The 20,124-nt window shown below is 39.7% G+C and overlaps 1 protein-coding gene across 1 annotated transcript in view; it reads left to right on the top strand.

The window, feature by feature from the left end:
• Window positions 1-4,212: 4,212 nt before the first annotated feature.
• LOC138173597 (mucin-22-like) overlaps window positions 4,213-20,124 on the top strand; it is a 24,603-nt gene continuing 8,691 nt past the window's right edge. The window contains exons 1-3 of the mRNA XM_069103642.1: window positions 4,213-4,311; window positions 5,074-5,296; window positions 5,691-5,959. Of these exons, the coding sequence (XP_068959743.1) occupies window positions 4,213-4,311; window positions 5,074-5,296; window positions 5,691-5,959 (591 nt within the window). The remainder of the gene's footprint in view (window positions 4,312-5,073; window positions 5,297-5,690; window positions 5,960-20,124) is intronic.

Raw genomic sequence — 20,124 nt, 5'->3', positions numbered from 1 at the left:
GTATCTCTAAGAACTCTTCCACCTCTTAACATTTATAGTCTTTTAACTATTAGAGAAAGATGCACGATTTCAGAGGGGAGATTATAAATGGTTTGTTGTCTCTGTGTATCATTGGATGGCTAACGTAGAGTACAATTTAATATATCCAGACTGAAAAATCTTTATCTATCTTGTTTTTAAAAAGTTAATTTGAATTATTTTTTGTTTTAGTCTCCAGGAAAAAGTAATTTTGATCAAGAAATCATAGCCTGTATACTTTATTATGACATCATAGCCATGGAACTGAGAATGTCTGAGGAAGAGCAGACATTTTTGCAATCAGAGGACTTGGCTTCCGATCCTGCCTATCACCAGCATGATGTTGGACAATTCTCTTAACTTTGCTAGGCTTCACTTGCCTCATCTGTAAAATGAGGAGGCTAGAATTGGCCTCTGAGTTGCTTTTAAACTTTAGATCTGCAACCCTATGATCCCATAAAATAACATCAGACTGCAGAATCAAAGTTATATTTAACAATGCGTTTACAAACTACAATGATCTTCTTAATTTTAAAAATTAAATTAAACTTATTTTTAATTTTTATTTTCCGTTCCAAATTACAATGCCCATTTAAAAAAGCAAATGAAATGTCTCTGGCAAGACTTTCCTCTATTGGGAGCAATAGCTTAGAGATTTCTTCAAATCTACGCTCACCACGAGGTAGAGATGCCAAGAAGGGAAAAGTCACCATTGGGAAGAATCAGGATGAAAGGAAAATAGATAATTATTGTACTTTAAAATTTTCTCAGCAGGTGGCTTCCATACTCTTTCTGGATTTAAGTGTCTGTGCTTTGGCTTTTTTAGGATGCTTTAGTGTCCAACATATCAAGGAGGCTTTGGAAATCTGAATATCTGAATTCTTCCAGATCTCACCAGGGTGTATCTGATTTTTCAAGTTCACCAGCCTCTGACAGGTTGAAAGCAACTGAAGTTTAGTAACATACATATATACATACATTCATGCATGCATACATACATACATACACACATGCATACATGCATGCATACACACATACATGAACATGTCTGGGAGGTCAGCAAGAGTGACTGCTTAGGAGATTGATTAGGTTGGTTGAGTTATCCAGTAGCTGGGCAGAATAAGGACCCAGCATTCAGTCCTCAATGTACTATTATATGCATAATTGTGGGCAACCTTAGGGTTTCAGTTTCCCCCTCTGTGAATGAAGTGGTTAGACTAAATAATGTCCGAGGTACCCTCTAGCTCAGAATGCATGATTTTATGTATGACCTTGATTTATTCAGTTCACTTTGGATTTTTTGGTTTTTTCCCCATCTAGAAAACTAAGCTATCTGGCAGGAGTGAGTAACAGGCCCTTTGTTCATGGATCAGAATATAGTAAATAGTGTCTCAGTGAGGGACTAAACAAAAGCTATATTCTGAGATGGCACTGGTAATGGTGGCAGACAAAACTGTGACTCTCCTAGTCAGATTTTCAGATTTGCTGAGTGTAGTGGGGATACTTTCTAGAACACCTGCTGTGCCCTAGACTCTACCTTCTCAGATATACAATAAATCTTCCCTTCTAGCTTTCCCTCCAGGGTAGTCATCCCCTCTATCCAGGGATAGATACATCTTTACTGTAGTCCAAACAATAGTTTACTTTAATTTTTTTTAACAGTAGAAATGCCAAAATCTTAGATTCTCGTTATTGTTCTTGTTGAGTCACGTCCAACATTCCGTGACCCCATTTTGTATTTTCTTGATAAAGACACTGGAGTAGTTTGCCATTTCCTTCTCCAGTTCATTTTACAGATGAGCAACTGAGGCAAACAGGGTTAAGTAACTTGCCCAGGGTGACACAGCTAGTCAAAGTTTGAGGCTGGATTTGAACTCAGGAAGATGAGTCTTCCTGATTCCAAGCCTACTGCTTTATCTGCTGGACTACCTAGCTGCCCTAGAATCTTAGATACAAGTTCAATTATTATTATACTGGTTATTAAATCAGCAGCATTATTATTGTTCATGAAAAATAACAAATATGTCACACCTCAAAATTTTCAAATTACTTTATGTCCTGCTTTAATCTTCACATAAAACATTTAAGGTAAGTACTGTATTTATAATGATCCCCAATATGCAGATTAGGAAACTGAGGCTGAGAAAAGATTAAGTGAATTAGTCAGGGTCAGAAGCTACTAGGTTTTTGAAACAGGATCTGAACATAGGTCTTTCTGACTCTCAACCTATCCATTATATCAGAGGAGTCAAACGCTGGCTCTGCTGCCCCAGGGGGCCTGCAATGGGCCCAAACATTTCTATTTGTGATTGACACCATGGAATGACACTGTATCAAATATGTTTACAAGATTATGGGATTTCTGGGAGTCTGCTTAGTGTGTTTCCTCTTTGTAACCCTTCCAGAATCCCAGTGGACAAGCACCTTTTCAATCGCAAGCATTATTTCACTCACAACATCATGGTCACAGTGACATGAATTCCAGACCATTCATTGTCTGTACCAACCCAGGGGTTCTTGGGCACTCGGCATCCTCAACTACGGCATGCCATCAGGTAAAGTCTTGGACGATGCTGCTTCCTTAGGTGGTTGGAATGTATCCCCAATGGTCCCCGTGCTCTTGATTCATTAATTTAAAGGCCACACCTACCTCATCTTGACATAAGATGTGAAGACATGAATTTATACAAAGATTTGGTAGCTAAGGGCGGGTCACCTCTCCTGTTCTTAGTGTGAGCAGGATTCCGAGGCCTGGAACCTCCTTTCCTAACACTGAATGTTGGAGGAGTCTAACCTGCCTCCCCACCTAGTTGGCCATCACTAAGTGAAAGAAGATGCTGAATGAAGGGAGAAGAATGCAGATTTGTTACCCACGCTACACCTATGTCTATGCCACGGTTTCTTTCCATGCCTCTAGAATAAAGTGCAATTTCTTCAGTCAGGCATCTTGTTTGGCATCATTCCCCTTTTCTCACTCTCTGTTTCTATCATACTAGCTTGCTGCCTATTCCCTACTTAGGACATGACATTTCCTGCCTCTCTGTACCTTCTCTTGGTTCCGACTGGAATGCATGCCTTTCACTGCTGCCCCATACACTCCATTACTTCCTCCAAAGCCCAGCTCAGGAACCACCTCATGCACAGAGCTTTCCCTGATCCTCCCAAAGACGACCATTTTATCTTAAGATTATTCTGGGTGTAATTGTGTATCATTGGTATTTATTTACCTGCTGTGCTTCCTAGATAAGCTTTTTGAGTGCAGGGGTTGATTCGTTTTTGTCTTTGTATACATATTGCTGTGCACAGGGTCTGGGCACATAGTAGGTACCTTTTAAATGTTTAAGCTGTTGAATGTTTTTGAATGAATCAAACTATGACCTCTCGAGTTAAACCATCTTTGTGATGACTTTTAAGTTCTCCTAAGTTTTCCTTTCATCAGTATGGGCCAAACTCCATGACTTCTTATGATTTTTTTCTGTATTCAACATATGCTACTAGTAAAGGAGGAATAGATCTTAACTCTCTCTGTGATAACAAAAATATAGCCTCTTCTTTAGATGTAATAGTTCCAAGCATGTTTCCCATGTAAGTGGTATAATATTTTTTTCCCCTTATTAATTCCTGAATGCTTTAGGTTAAGATCACCTGAGAATTTTCACACCAGAAGGGTTCAGGAGCAGTCATTGAACTTCTGGCACCTTTGCCCCACCCCTGTAATCTTCCCGGCCATCCCTAGTCTTCAGGAGTTCTCCCCCCACCCCATCAACAGATCTACCTGGTAGCATGAGGATCCCATCCAGTCAGTGAGGTGGATATTGTGCACATTTATTCTAAAGTGACATCTCAGATGATCCCACTACCCCTGTGATGAGGGCAATCACACAGTCCTGGAGCAGAAAGAGAATGTAGATGTCATCCAGTCCAGTGTGGCTCAGTGAGAAGAGGGACAAACTTACCCGAGCTCTTAGATTCAGGCCTTCATTGTATACTGCTCAAATTCTTTTCATTTCAACAAAAATTGATCAAAGGCTTACTATGTGGAAGGCAGTATTTTGGGTGCTGAAGATAGAAAAAGAATGACAGTTACTACACTCAAGGAATTTGTAATGTAATCACAGACAATCTCTTGTTATTATATAACATAAAATGATTATATGCTAATAGTTTTCTATAATGTGGAGTATGATAGGAGCAATGGAGAAATCCAGACAAAATACTCTAGAAAAACTTGAGGAGGGAGCACTTTCAGCTGGAATGGATGTGGAAAGTTTGAGGGAGGACTTCATCCCGTTGGTAAGAACTGAGTTGAACCTGGAGGAAACAGAAGGATTCTGAGTGGCAGAAATGAGGAAGGAGTGCCTTCTAGGTATGGGAGACAGCCTATGTAAATTCATGGATGATGGAGAGAACATGTTGAGCTGGAAAAATAGGCAATACTTTGGCTGCAGTATATAAAAAACATCAGTGGGAAATGAGGCTACATTGAGTCACATGGTGAAAGGCCCTAAATGCCTGGCTGAGGAGTTTGTATTTCATCTGAGAATTCAGAGATTAACCAAAGACTTTTTTTTTAATCCTGACTTTGTTACCTAATGGCCTAGCTTTCCCTTCCATTTTTGTTTCTTCTGCAAGTTTGATGAAGTGCAATTTGTGCTTAAAGTATTGATAAAATGTTGGGGCGGCTAGGTGGCGCAGTGAGTAGAGCGTTGGCCCTGGAGTCCCGGCCTCAGACACTTAACACCCACACAAAAAGACTAGCCGTGTAACCTTGGGCAAGTTACTTAACCCCAATTGCCCTCCAAAAAGCAAAACAAAAACAAAGTATTGATAAAATGTTAAAGAGCAGAGGACCTAAGAATTTCCACTAGAGACTCCCTTGTAAGGGAGAAGACTCATAACTAACCAATTTCATTTCTTTTCTTGCAGGGCAAAGAGTGGTCACTATGGAAAATATTTTTGGCCTGTCTTTTGGCCTGTGTGATTACAACAGCAATAGGCGTGTTGATACTGAGTCTAGTGAGGAGTAATTTTAATAATCCCACAATTGTCATTCAGATACCACAAAGCACCGTAGCTACAACAACTGCAAGTATGACCACAACGACAGGTTCCAGCTCTTCTGCAGACTCCACCACAGCCAATGTAACAATCGCGGCCACAAGGGGTACAGCAGACACCTCTGTGCCAATAACCCCCGAGGCCACTTTAGGCGCTGCCTCAACTGCTTCTGGCAACACAGCTAGTGCTGCCAGTACAGTGGATGCCACCGTAACTGCAAGTGGGTCATCAACAGCCTAGGGCATTGCATGTGTCTAGCAGCAGCTACTTGGCACTGTGGAGAGAGCATTGAAAGACCTGAATTCAAATCTAGCCTTAGACATTTACTAGCTGTGTGAGCAGGAACAAGTCACTTAACCTCTGTCTGCTTCAATTTTCTCAACCATAAAATGGAGATAATAACTCTCAGGGATGTTGTGGGGATCAAAAGTATGAGATAATATGTGTAAAATGTTTAGCACAGCGCCTGGCACATAGCAGGGGCTTGCCAAATGCTTGTTTTCTTTTTTCCTTGCCCCCCAACCACAGCTAATACTGAGACCACAATGGCGCCACCACAGCTTCAACTGAGGCCACTCCAAGCACCGCTTCAATCGCTCTTGTTACCTCTACAGGCGCCCCTATAGCTACAACTTCAACCCCTGCAGTTGCCCCCGCAGGTGAATCAGGCACCGTAAGATCCCCTGCTCCTACAAGCATAGCAGAAACTCCACTAGCCACCGCCATGGCTTCCTCCCAAAACCAATGTAGCCTCTCCCACCATGAAACAAGATGGGATTCTTATAACCACGACCACTATCCCAGCTGCAACCATGAGGACAGCTTCACCAATAATATGCTTGTTTTTGCTCAGGGCAAAAGTCCCTACCACAACATGACCAATGTCACAGGAATTTGTTTTGGCCAACTGTGCTTAAGTAAATCAAGGGTCCTCCCTCCCTCCCTTCCTTCCAGATGGAGGGAGGATGTTTGATCGTTGGAAAAATTAAATAAAAAATCAGTTTTGATCATGTCACTCCTATGAGCAAATATTAACGCAATAGCAACAATAATAACAAGCCTACAACTGTACTGGAGACCACTATAGCCACCAGCACCAGTGCCATCACCATAGCTATGCTGTATACCACAATAGGCAGTACCACCACAATATAAGGCAGGTTTTTCACAGGGCATGAGTGAAGGATAAAAAATGGATTGCCTTTTGTTGCATTGGTATTCTCCTTATGTTAGAAGAAATCTGAGAAAGGCTCCTCAGTATATTAGATAGACCATCCCTGCTGCAAACATGGTATGTAATTGTTACATAGGATAGTCAAATCTGAATCTGAAAGGAAACATTCACATTAATGAAATCATATGCACTTGTATGTTTCCTTTTATTCTTTCAGTTATAAAAATTAATATTAGACACATTTGTAGACCATAAAAAATCAGTGTGTTTTTGGAAGCTGTTGTGCAAAAAGAAAGTGAGAGTTTCTGAATTCCTTTTAGGAATTTCTGAGAGTGTAAATAAAGCTGTATTTGTAATTATCCCTTCTATTATGATGGTATTTGGATACAGTAATGGCTAACGTTTGTATGTTTACAAAAGGGCTTTAATATTTACAACACTCTTTACATACATTACAAAGTACTTTACATGCATGCATGTATACAATTCTAAATAAAATTCATTTTCCCCAAACAAAACGCTGTATTAATGATGTGCTGAATGGGTTCAAGGATCTTAAATTTCACTGATGTGAGTATTCTGTCCAGAGATATAGACCCCAAGCCTTCTATAACTGAGTTAGATGATCTTTGAGAGTTGCTACATCTGGACAGTTCATGGCCCTGCAACCAATCTGGTCATAAGTGTCTTTGTAGTTTGTTAGACATTGTTGAACAACACACATAGACCACCTTCAGGCCTTACCTGAAACCTGTCCAGAGCTTATACTTGGCTAGTAGTCTTTGATGAACCTGGGGTCATTGTCATGCCCCAGTGAGATTCAGAGAATGGCTCTGGTGGAGGTCAGCAGTTTTGCAAATTGTACTTTTTTGATGAAGACTTCTCTAGATATTGCTACTCAGGTTAATAGTTAACCACATATAGCTCTAGCCAGCTTTCCAGAGATAAACTGTTAAGGATAGGTGTTGCTTTGTGAATGACTCTATCTAAATGACAGGCAGAGTAATGTCGTGCAGAGTACCGGATTTGGAATGAGAAGAGCAGGGTCCTTATGTGTCTTTGTGACTTTGTACTAATTGTGATCTCTCTGGGCTATTTCCTCATTTCTAAAATAAAGGTATTAGAACAGATAATGTCAAGAACTGGAATACCTTACATATAATTATGTGCTATTAAATTATTAGCGTGTGTTAAAGTGACCAGAGGGTTAAATTAGCTGGAGGTCTGAGGTGAATGAGTAGGCATGAGCAAGAAATCAACTGCAGGGATGATGGCTCTCTGGCAAACAACGACAAAAACATCCCGAGCCCTAGAGGTGCTGGGATACCTCTTAGGTTGGAAGGCCTTAGTGGGAGAGAGTATCTTGTGCCAGTGCCCATCAGGGTCTTACACTGTCAGGGGTGGAGGCAGTGGAAGGGTACCCTTACTGTAGAAACTCTGCACATGGCCTTCAGAGGATGGAGGTCCTAGGGAGGGTCTCGAGTGGGAAAACAAGAAGCTGGAAGCTGCCCCTAAGGAAAAGAGTGGCTCTGGAGGAGGAGAACAAGGGCTGCTCGTGCAGTAGTTCCAAGAGTATGAATTTGCTGTGAGATGTGGGCTGGCAGGATCCTCTGGATGTCTCAAGAACAGTTAAAGTGGATATTTGAGTTTTCCTGATCTTTCTGTTTGGTGCTCTCTTCTTCCCTAAATTATCCTGCATTTACTTACATTTTTATCTCTATCTCCCAGTATAAACTCCTTGAAAAGGTGAGTGAGTAACAAAGCTGAGATTAGAACCCAGGACCTCGGAATCTGTATTCAGTGCTTGATGTTCAAGTTCCAACAATCGGGCAATGAGTGCAGAGTGCAGTAGTTCAGAGAGCAAGCATTTCGACTTCATGAGAGGCTTGAGCAGTTTCCTACTTTGGAGGACTAGAGGGGGGGCTCCGCAGACTGCATAAGGTCACAGCATGTTTCCAATTATCATTTTAGAACCCGGAAATATGTTCAGACAGCTCTCTTATTTCCCTCCAAAGAAACATAAACACCTCTGAATCAAGGCTGCCTAATATCTCTAACACACAATTTTGTAAGTAGGTGAAATGCTTAAGGAACAGTATGGTCATACTGAAAAGTAATTTGGAATTATATATAAAATGTTGCTAAACAGTGTATTTCCTTTTGTGCAGGAATAACATTGCTAGGCCTACAACCAAAAGAAATTAAAGAAAGAGGGAAAAGTCACATATGGACAAAGATATTTGTAGCAGCTCTCTGTGGTGGCAAAAAAAAAAACACAACTGGAAAATAAGAGAATGTCCAACGATTGAGGAATGGCTGAATACACATACACATACATATATATCTAAATACATTTATATACATATGTATATGATGGGATACTATTTTCCTATAAGAAATAAGGAAATATATGATTTCAAAGTGATATGGAAAGACTTATGTGAACTGATGCAGTGATGAAAGTCAAACTAGAACAGTGTCTATTCTAATATCAATATCATAAAAACATATAATTTTAAAGATTTTTATGAACTGATGAAAGTGAAATAAGCAGAAACAAGAGAACAATTTATATAACAATAATTCCATAAAGACAATTACTTTTGAAAACTCTAAGAACAATTATCAATACAATGACCATAATTCCTGAGGACCATTGATGAAGCATATCCTCTATCTCCTGACAGAGAGGTAAAGGGTTCAGGGTAAAGAAATATGTGTGTGTATGTATATGTATACACATATAAGTATATAAAATATACTTTAAAAATAAATATATATATCTAACATGGCCAATGAGGGAATTTGTTTTGCTTGACTATATTTGTTTTAAAGGGAATTTATTTTCTTTTTTTTCAGTGGAGTGGTGGTGGAAGGGAAGGGAAAGAAAATAGATTTCTGTTAATTAAAAACTAAAATCTTAAAAAGAAATAAAACCATTTTAAAAAAAGGCTTGTTTTTAAAAGAATTTGTTGTCATGGAAAAAGCACTGGGTGAAGAATAAAAAGACAGGCTTCAATCCTGACCCTGTCACTTACTAGTTTTGCAACCTTGGACAATTCACTTAATCTCTATGTGTATCAGTATCCTCACTTGTAAAATAAGGGATTTGGACAAGATGGTTTCCAAAGTCCCTTTTAGATCTTAGTTCTGTTATCTTTTTGTTATATAACATTTGACCCCATGATAAATTCTCTGTGCCACATGTGACAAGCTCCCACTGAGTTCTTGGGGTGTTTCCTTTATCCCTTCTCCATTTCTGGTTTTGTATTTCTGCTCCAAGTAGAGTCAAGCTTCTTGAAATTATGGCATCTAGGCCCTATAAAGCTGCTCCAGGAATTTTTCATTAGTCCTGTTGGGTCAAGTCCAAGAGCCAACACTTCTGCAGGAGGTTGAAGCAATGAGATGGTGGTTGTAACATATGGCAGTTCAGAAAATGGGTGGCCTGTGACTCAGTTTTGATTTGCCACAATTACTGATTGTTTTGGGCTAAATATTTTACCTTTCCTGTTGTTCGTGATGTTTACCAGGGCCTAGCCCTTTTGGGGAATTATAGCTTATTAAAAAATACCTTCTTCATCCTTGGGAGGTTTTAGAGAAACCCTCAAGTAGAAAAAAAACCCCAAACAACTCCTTAAGTGTGGGGCAGCTAGGTGATATAGTGCACCAGTGAATAGAGCACCAGCCCTGGAGTCAAGAGGCCTTGAGGTCAAATATGACCTCAGATACTTAGCACTAGCTGTGTGACCTTGGGCAAGTCACTTAACCCCAATTTCCCTGCCTACCCCCCTCCAAAAAAAGACTAAAAAACAAAAACAAATCCTGAAGTGTTTGTAACACAAAATACTATCCACTTCTCTCCAAAATTCTATGCTACTTATGTTTTTTTGGTGCTGACTACATTAGGGAGAATGTTAGTATTGCGAGTGAATCTATCTTTAAACCACACTCAAATTTTAAGAAGGAAAGTAGGCTCAGGGCAGTCTATAAGCAGCATCTACTGTAACAAATTTGCATAATCAAGCAAGACAAATCCCCTTGTTGGATATTTTTTTAAAAATGCCTCATTCTGTACTTTGGATCCATTACCTCTCTGTCAAGAGGTGGAAAGCATGCTTCATCACCATCCTCAGGAATCATGGATGGTCATTGTATTGATGATGATTCTTAAAGCTTTCAAAGTTGTCTGTCTTTACAGTATCATTGTTGTTGTACAAACTGTACTGCATCGCCCCATTCATTGCTAAGTATATCCAGCAATAGGTAAGGTTAAGTTCAAAAAAAGCACCAGAAAGCAAGCAGTCAATGAATCCATTTCAGAGAGTACAATCAAGAGTTTAAATCCAGGGACAGAGCCAAGATGGTGGAGTAAAAGCAGGAACTTGCTTGAGCTCATCTCTCAATCACCTCCAAATACCTGTAAAAAATTACTCGAAATAAATTTTAGAGCTACAGAACCCACAAAATGACAAAGTTAAACACATCCCCAGGTGAAGACAGCCTGGCAGGCCTATAGGAAGGGTTTATTGCACTGGGCTGGGAGCAGAGCACAGCCCCCAACGGCTGTGTTGGCACAGACTGGCCTGGGGCAGGCCTCAGTCACTGGCAATTGTGGCAATTTCCAGACTTCTCAACCCACAAATGCCAAAGACAAAGTAAAAGGTCAGTGGGGAAGCCCTGTTGGACCTGGGTGAAAGAAGAGTGAGGTCCAGCCTCAGCCCCGGGGCAGTGGAGGGGGTAGCAGTGACAGCAGCAGTGGTTACTTCCTGAGCTCCAGGACCACAGATATTGGGGGGATTGAGCAGCTGATCAGAGGGCAATTGCAGCGATCTCTTTGCTGCTGCTGAGACAGGATTCTCTTGTTTTGCCCTGCTTATATCTGGGTCACAGTCTTGGGTGGTGGTCCTGGGGTGAGGAGGAGCTCTGGTATGGCAAAGCCTGTGGTGGCTGTGGAGAGGAAGTCCTCTTCATAGTTCTGAGGCAGAAAAGAGTGCTTGTGGTTACTCACAGACCAGTCAACAGACCAGGAGAGGAGTAAACACCTCTCCTTTGATCATATCACCTTAGAAAAACTGAAAATTTATAGGTGCCTAATAGAAGTAGCTCTGACAACAGCTGTGCAAAACTCCAGAAATTTGACACACAACACTCTCCACTCTGGAAGCAGAGTCCTACTTTGGCAAAGAACTCAAAAATCAAGGAATTGGCTGGGAAAATGAGCAAACAGAGGAAAAATTCAGACTATGGAATCTTTCTTTGGTAACAAAGAAGAAAAAAAATCATAGAACCAGAAGAAGACAACAAAGTCAAAATTTCTGCATCAAAAGCCTCCAAGAAAAATACGAATTGGTTGCAGGCCATAGAGGAGGTCAAAAAGGACTTTGAAAATCAAGTAAAAGAAGTAGAGGAAAATTGGGAAGAGAAATGGGAGGGATGAAAGAAAATCATGAAAAACAAGTCAACAGCTTGTTTTTGTCTCTTTGGAGACCAAAAATTACTGAAGAAAATAATACTTTAAAACATAGACTAACTTAAATGGCAAAAGAGGTCCAAAAAACCAGTGAGGAGAAGAATGCCTTAAAAAACAGAATTGACCAAATGGAAAAGGAGGTCCAAAAACTCACTGAAGAGAATACTTCCTTCAAAATTAGAATGGAGCAAGTGGAAGCTAATGACTTTATGAGAAATCAAGATATTATAAAACAGATCCAAAAGAACGAAAAAATAGAAAACAATGTGAAATATCTCATAGGAAAAACAATTGACTTGGAAAATAGATCCAGGAGAGATAATTTAAAAATTGTTGGACTAAGGGGCGGCTAGGTGGCGCAGTGAGTAAGAGCTCCGGCCCCGGAGTCGGGAGGACCCGGGATCGGTTCTAGCCTCAGATACTTAACACCCACATAAAAAAAAAAAACTGGCCGTGTAGCCTTGGGCAAGTTACTTAACCACAATTGCTTTAAAAAAATAAATTATTGGACTACCTGAAAGCCATGATCAAGAAAATAGCCTAGAAATCATCCTCAAGGAAAATTGCCCTGATAGTCTAGAACCATTTCTATTTCTATTTTTCAAATAGAAATTGAAATAATCTACTGATCACCTCTTGAAAAAAGATCCCCAAAAGAAAACATCTAGGAGTGTTCTAATAAAATTTCAGAATTCTCAGGTCCCAGGTCAAGGAGAAAATATTACAAGCAGTCAGGAAGAAACAATTCGAGTATTGTGGAAACATAATCAGGACAACACAAAATCTAGCAGCTGCTACATTAAGGAATTTAAGGGCTTGGAATATGATATTCTGGAGGTCAAAGGAGTTGGAATTAAAACCAGGAATCACCTACCCAGAAAAACTGAGTATAATACTTAAGGGGGAAAAATGGACATTTATTGAAATATAGGACTTTCAAGCATTCTTTTTTTTTTGCTCTTTTTTGGGAGGGGGTAAAGTAGGGCAATTGGGGTTAAGTGACTTGCCCAAGGTCACATGGCTAGTAAGTGTTAAGTGTCTCAGGCCGGATTTGAACTCAGGTCCTCCTGACTCCAGGGCCGGTGCTCTATTCACTGCACCACCTAGCTACCCCTACTTTTAAGCATTCTTGATGAAAAGAACAGAGATGAACAGAACATTTGACTTTCAAATACAAGAATCAAGAGAATCATGAAAAGGTAAACAGGAAAAGAGAAATCATAAGGAACTTGTTAAAGTTGAACTGTTTACATTCCTACATGGAAAGATGATATTTGTAACTCATGAGACTTTTCTCAGTATTAGGATAGTTGCATGACTACACATGCATAACCTATATATTGATTTGCTTGTCTTCTCAAAGGGGGGGTGGTGAGGAGGGAGGAAGGGAGAGAATGTGGAACTCAAAGTTTTAAAAACAAATGTTAAAAAATTATTTTTACATGCAACTGGGAAGTAAGATACACAGGCAATGGGATATAGAAATCCATCTAGCCCTACAAGAAAGTAAGGAAGAAGAGGAGAAAAGGAGGAGAATGGGAGGATAGAAGAGAGAGCAGACTGGGGAAAGGGGTAATTAGTATTCTCGCCATCTTTGGGTGGGTGGTAGGAGAGAGATGGGGAGAAAATTTGGAACTCTAAATCTTGTGGAAATAAATGTTGAAAATTAAAAATAAATAAATATTTTTTAAAAAAGAGTTCAAATCGAGAATCTTTGACTCCATACTATAGGAACAAATCTACTAAGTATAGAACACTGGGTGAGGCACAAGGGAGTGAAAAGTCTGAATAAAACTATCTAAGGAACAAGAGACCAGTGCCATTAAAGCACAATATTATATCGGTGCGTAAGCATATATCAAAACAAAACAAAAAAGCCTATCTGAGGCTTGAGATGAAAGACAATCACTAATGGGGAGGCTCAGAAAAAACTTCACTGAGAGGTGAACTTTAATAGATGGTTGGGAATCCAATAGGCAAAGTGAGGAAGGGAAAGCCTCAGGAATTTGCCTGAGAAAAAGGGATGGAGGGAGGAAAATGCATTGCATGGTCATGGGAGTTGGAGTGAGTGAAGATACTTTAGCTGAAGCAGAGTGCATGGAGGGGAGTAATGTTAAATAAACCAGGAAAGTTGGGGTGGGTTTTGAGTACTAAGCAAAACAGTTTAAATTTTACTTAGATGCCAAAATGGAACCACCAATACTGTTTTTAATTTAATATTTTATTTTTCCCCAATTACATATAAAAGCTATTTTTAATATTTGTTTTTTTTCTTTGAGTTCCAAATCCTCTCCCTCCCTCTTTCACTTCTCTTCTGCCATTATTGAGAAGGCAAGAAATTTTACATAAGATAAACATGTGCAATCATGCAAAATATATTTCTATGGTTGTCAGGTTGTGAAAGAAAACACAGACAATCCCCCCCCCCCAAAGAAAAATAAAGAAAAAGTATGGTTCGATCTACATTCACATTCCACCAGTTCTTTCTCTCGAGATGGATAGAATTTTTCATCATAAATCCTTCAGAAGTGTATTGGATCATTGTATTGTTGAGAACAGCTAAGTCATTCACAATTGATCATCATACAATGTTGCTGTTACTTTGTACAACATTCTCATTTCACTCTGCATCAGTTCATGTAAGTCTTTCTTGTTTTTTTCTCAGAGCAGCATCCTGCTTGTCATTTCTTATGACAAAACAGTATCCCAAAACAATCATATATAATCACCTGTTCAGCCATTCCCCAATTGATGACCACCAAAACTTTTTGAGCAAAGGAGAGGTGATATGAAGGATGGCCATGTGCTAGAGGGGGGAAAGAGAGGGAAGACAAGAAGAACTCTTAGAAGGCTATTGCAAAAGTCCAGTCAGGTAGTGCTGGTGAGAGAAGGGATAGAGAAGAGAATGAATTGGAGAATTGTGGCCAAAATGGACTTGGCAGGATGTGCTCAATTATTGGACCACAATTATTGGAAAATCAAAGGAGGAGCTGGTTTTGCTCAAAGATACGACATGTTAAGCTTTAGACACACCGAATTTGGCATGTGGAAGCTCCTCCAGGAGGAAGTATCCAGATGCAGAATTATCTTGGACATTCACACCTGAAGGAGACTGGAGAAACTGATCTGAAGTCATCTGCCTAGGATTATCTTGGGATAATAGCAGTGGAGCTGAAAGAGATCTCAGCGGCTGTCTAGTTCAACTCCCCCCTCCCACATTTAATTTTACAGATGAGGAAACTGAGACTCACAGGGTTGAGTGACTTGCCCAAGGTTACATAGATCGTAAGTTTCAGAGATGGGATTTGAATCGAGGTCTTCTGACTCCACCACCTAGTGAAAGTTATTGAAAAGATAAAGGGAATGTGCATAAAGAAGAGAAGAGGACTAAGGGTAGATTCTTGGGGAACATTAAAGAGTTCAAAAGAAGATGAAGATCCAGAGAGGAAACAGAGAAGTGCTTAAAAGGGTAGGTAGAACACAACTCTTTGACAATATGCAGTATCAATAAGTATAATATTGATACTATTCAGAATCGACATAAATTTAAAAAGTAGGTCTAATCCTATGAGCAGAGCTTCAGACCAGAGAATGAGGGAGGAATTGATGACAGAAGGTAGTATTGTGACACAGAAAACTCAGAGGGAGGTGCTATAGCAAAAGACAGTGAGGGACATCGGGGCAGCCTGTCAATGGCAGGCTTCCCATGGCTGGAGTATGCCATTGGGCCTGTGTATCCTGCTCCATGAGTGATGAGTTAGCTGTGACCAGAAAATTTGGTCAAGGACATTTAGCAACAACAGCATCAGCAACAATAACCATTTTAGTTCTTAAGGTTTGCAAAGCACCCTACATGTGTTATGTGCTGTCATGTGTTACGTGTTATGTCACAACAACTTTGATAGGTATGTTATTATCCTTAATTTAGATGAAGAAACTAAGACTGAGAGAAGTTGACTTGCCCAGATTCACATAGTCTTTGAAGCAGAATTTGAATTCAGGTCTTCTGGCCTCCAAGTCCAACATTCTATCCATTGTACCCAAATTGAGAAAAACACTGACCCTCATGAGTTCCAGTTTGCACCAGATCCCAAGCTCTACATCTCAGGCTGAGCCATGATCTTGTTTGTGTATTTTCTGCTTCTTGATCTGAATGGCCCTACTAGAATGAGGATGAGTCAATAAAGCAGTTAATGAGCATTCCTTTGCCTGTTCATTGGAAAATGTCTATGGAGCACTAAAGAAACTCAAGCTACATTTCCTAGAACTCCTGGGTTTGGGCTAATCCTGTATCTAGGGACAGGTGGGTCTGGTTGAATGTATAGGCTTACAGTCACTTGGTAGTTTTATTTTATTTTCTTCTTATGTATTATTCATTTTTATTGCCCCCTGTGCTAAGAGTAACTTGTTATAGTAAAGAATGGAACAAAATAAAATAATGATAGTAAGGGGATAAGAAATGTGTGGATTCTGTAATATAAGGAAGGAGAGAGTAGAAGGAAGTTGTTAGCAGTGTGAAAAGCCACAGAGAGATTCAGAAGGAGGAAGACTGAAAAAGCATCATTTAATTTGGTAATTATGAAGTCAGAAGATCACAGACTTAGATCTGAAACAGAATTTAGAGGTCACCTAATTCAAGGTGGCAAGCTTCCGTAACACTCCTGAATGCGGTAGAACCAGATTAAAATGTAATTGGGAAATATTTAACAAAAAAAAACCCCAACATATATTACGTGAATAGTGTGTTAATATGTGTTTCTAGGACAATATGCAACTTACTGGTATCCTTATGGACAGTTTAGTGGCACGTGTTTCTATTTGAGTTTGATATCACTGATCTAACTCAGCCTCCTTCATTTTTCCGATAAGGAAATTGAGCTCAGAGAGGTGACTTGATCAAAGTCACAAAAGCAGTAAGTGGCAGAACTAAATTTGAACTCAGGTCCTCTCACTAAATGTAACAGTATTTCTGCTGCACTGAAAGTGTAAGTGAGAGCAGGTTTGGAAGGGAAGTTTCAGTAGAGAAATGGGGTTAAAAACCAGATCACAAAGGGTTGAGGAGACAGCATGTAGTGGGTATGTAGAGAGCATGAGGCATTAGGTATAGACAGCTCTCAAGAAGTTCAGCAGGGAACAGGAGGGGAGAGAGAGAGGGCAATAGAAGAATGACATAGAAGGGTCAAGGAAAGGTTTTTTTTAGGTTTTACTTATTTAAGGATTAGAGAGAGACTAGAACATGTTGGTGAGAGATCAAACAGACGGAGGTGAATGTCTCAAGAAGGAATTGGGTCAAGGGTGAAGGATTAGCCTTATCCAGGAGTTAGGATATTTATTTAATGAGAGGGAAAGACAACTCCTTGAGAAGTATTGAAGAATGGGAAAGGGAGCTACGGACATTAATGTTTCTGTTTTATTTTACTTATGAGGAGGAACCAAGAGGCTTTATGATATTGTAAAGTTTACATGAGGTCAGGGACAAAGTCAGAGCCTGGATTCACAGCTTCCCCATCTTGAGTCTGCACCTTGGATGGGCCTAGTTCTAGGGCCAGATTTCATGTGCAGAAGAGATGTAGTTTTATGCCAATGTTGCTTAGAATGACAGACTATTAGATCTGGAAGGGACCTAAGAGATCAACTGCTATCCTTTTACCAAGGGGGAAACTGAGCAGAGGCATAACTAGGAATAATTTTACTTGGGACAACTTCAGATGGAGGTGAGACAGTACAGATGACAGTACAGTACACCCTACAGATGTAGCCATGCCGGGAGAAGGGACTGCCCCTCATTCACAAACTCCAGTCTACTTCCCAAAAGGGTATAGGGGACATGCAGGCAGGTCCTAGAAGAAACACCTGGAAGGGAGTAGCTGCAGATATTTTGCTTTTTTGAGGGAATAGGGATAGGATGGAAGTGAACTTTGAGGACGAAGCTTGTCCCTTCTGGAAGAAAATATGTCCTGGATGTTGGCAGTGTGAGGCAACATCTTGACTGGATAGATACAGGCTAGAAATTGGATTATATATGACCCATGCTAGCCAAATCTCTGAAACAGAGACCCTGAGGATCCACTCAGTTGTGTAGGTAGTGCTGTGTAGAGAAAAGAATGAAGGCTTGGGAGTCAGAAGACCCCATCTCTGGCACTTACTAGCTGTGTGACCTATGAGAAATCACAACCTCCCTGGGCCTCAGTTTCCTCATCTGTTAAATGAAGGGCTGGGATTGGATGATATCTGGGGTCTCTTTTAGGTCTATTTCAATGATCCTATAGATCCCCCATTCCTTACTCTCTTTATGAAGTTATGTCTTCCTAACTCTAAGAAACTATTTTTTGTCTTATTTTTATTTATTTATTTTTTAAAGCAATCGGGGTTAAGTAACTTTCTCAAGGTTACACGGCCAGTTATTTCTGGGTGTGGTGCTGAGTAATCTGAGCCCGGGATTCGATCTCCAGGTCATCCCGACACTGGAGCCGGTGCTCTTACTCGCTGTGCTACCTGGCCACCCCTGTGTTATTTTTATTGATAGATTTGGTTTGTACATCAACTTTAGTTCCAAATATGTTATCTTGCTTCCTTACCTAGAAAGTTATGTCTTGTAGCAAAGATTTAAAAAGAAAAAGAAAAAAAATCCAGCAAGTAAAACGAAGCAACACTCTCTTGTTATGACAGACAATAGAAGCAAGGTTTCACATCCTTAGTCCCTGTCCTCTGCAAAGAAATCAGGGAGGTGCATTTTTTTTTTTTTGGCTATGACTGAGCTTGGTCATTATGATTATCTGGGATTCAATTTAGTTTTGTGGTTGTTACTTATGTTTACAGCATTGTTACCAATATGTATATAGTTTTCTGCTTTTCTCTACTCTGCAACAATTCATAATAATCCTTTAATTTCATCTGTATTTTACTTCTTCATATTTAGGTTTCTTACAATGAAGTAATATTCTCTTATAGTTGACCATAAAATTATTTTTTTGCATTCTCCAGTTAATAGACCTAAACAAAATCATTTTCAGAGATTAAAGTTATTCAAACTCTCCTCTTCATGAAAACTTTGTGGGCCAGTCAGTAAACATATTCATCACTAATTATAGTGTTATACAGAAATTGCCACTTTAAACGTGTGACGTTAATACTTTGACTAATACAAATTAATTTTGTGCATAGTTTCGTATAATAGAAAAAACAGATTTGTAATTGGGTTTGAAAAGCCATATGTGGCTTCTCTTGAAAATGGTCTCTACCCTACGGTTTTTGCAATCTAGTGAAGGAGTTAACCATATATTTACATTTTATAGACTTGCCTTGAGTACAGTGTTTTGTGAAAAATAAGGTACTAAGTAAACTCGCATTATTATCAATTATTAATGTGATCTTTATTAAAATGAATTATCAATAGGGTCAGGTACTAGACCTGTAATTTCACTGATGTATGGAGTTCCCAGATAAGAAAACTCTCTACCAATGCAGTTCTATTTCTTCTCCACCATTTATAGAGTTAGAGAATTGCTCAAAACACTGAGAATTTAAGTGGTTTGACAAGGTCATACAGCTATATGTCAGAGAAAGGACTTGAAGCCAGGACTTTCTGTCTTTCAGGATAGCTCTCTTTATTCAGTATACCAAGCAATATAGTCCTGAAAATTTACTTAAGTTGAGTGTGAACTCCTTAAGGGAAGTTAGGTGTCATAGTGGGTAGAGGTGCCAAGCCCAAAGTCAGTACCTTTCAAATCCAGCCTCTGACACTTACTAGCTGTATGACCTTGATCAACTCACTTAACCCTTTTTGCCTTAGTTTCCTCATCTGTAAAATGAGATGGAAAAGGAAATGGTGAACCACTCCAGTATCTTTGCCAAGAAAACCCCAAGTGGAGTCACGTAGAGTCAGAGGTGATTTTACAGCAATAAAAACAACAAGCTCCTTACAGGCAGCAGGGGCTGTTTCATTTTTGTCTTTGTTTGTATCACTGGAATCTAGCACTGCGCATGGCCCAGATCAGGCACTTAATAAATAGTTGTGGTTGTTGGAAGAGCATGGTCCTGATGTTAGGCAACCCGGCTTGTAACCATGAGTAAGTAACTTAACTAATCTGAGCTGCATCTTAAGATGAAGGAAGGGGACTAGGTAAACTTTAATGTCCTTCCAGCTAATAATGTATGAGTGTGTGAAAAAGATCAGTGTTTAAGCAGTATCTTCTTAGATGAAAGATTTATTGCAGTAGGATGGATGCAGGGCAGTTGGTTGTAGGCTTTTTCAGTGGGAGTTCGCACGGAAGGTTGTTTTAGAAGTAATCTCCTTGGGGCAGTGAGGTGGCTCAATGAGTAAAGCGCCAGCCCAGAGTCAGCCTTGGGACAGTTACTTAACCCCAACTGCCTCCAAAAGGCAAAAGAAAGAGAGAGAGAGAGA

Source organism: Petaurus breviceps, unplaced genomic scaffold, assembly GCF_028583685.1.
Source record: "Petaurus breviceps papuanus isolate PSGF00001 unplaced genomic scaffold, PetGlider_PUasm1.0 129, whole genome shotgun sequence".
NCBI classification, from domain to species: domain Eukaryota; kingdom Metazoa; phylum Chordata; class Mammalia; order Diprotodontia; family Petauridae; genus Petaurus; species Petaurus breviceps.
Note: the sequence above shows the minus strand (reverse complement) of the source record. Positions and strands in the feature narration are given on the sequence as shown.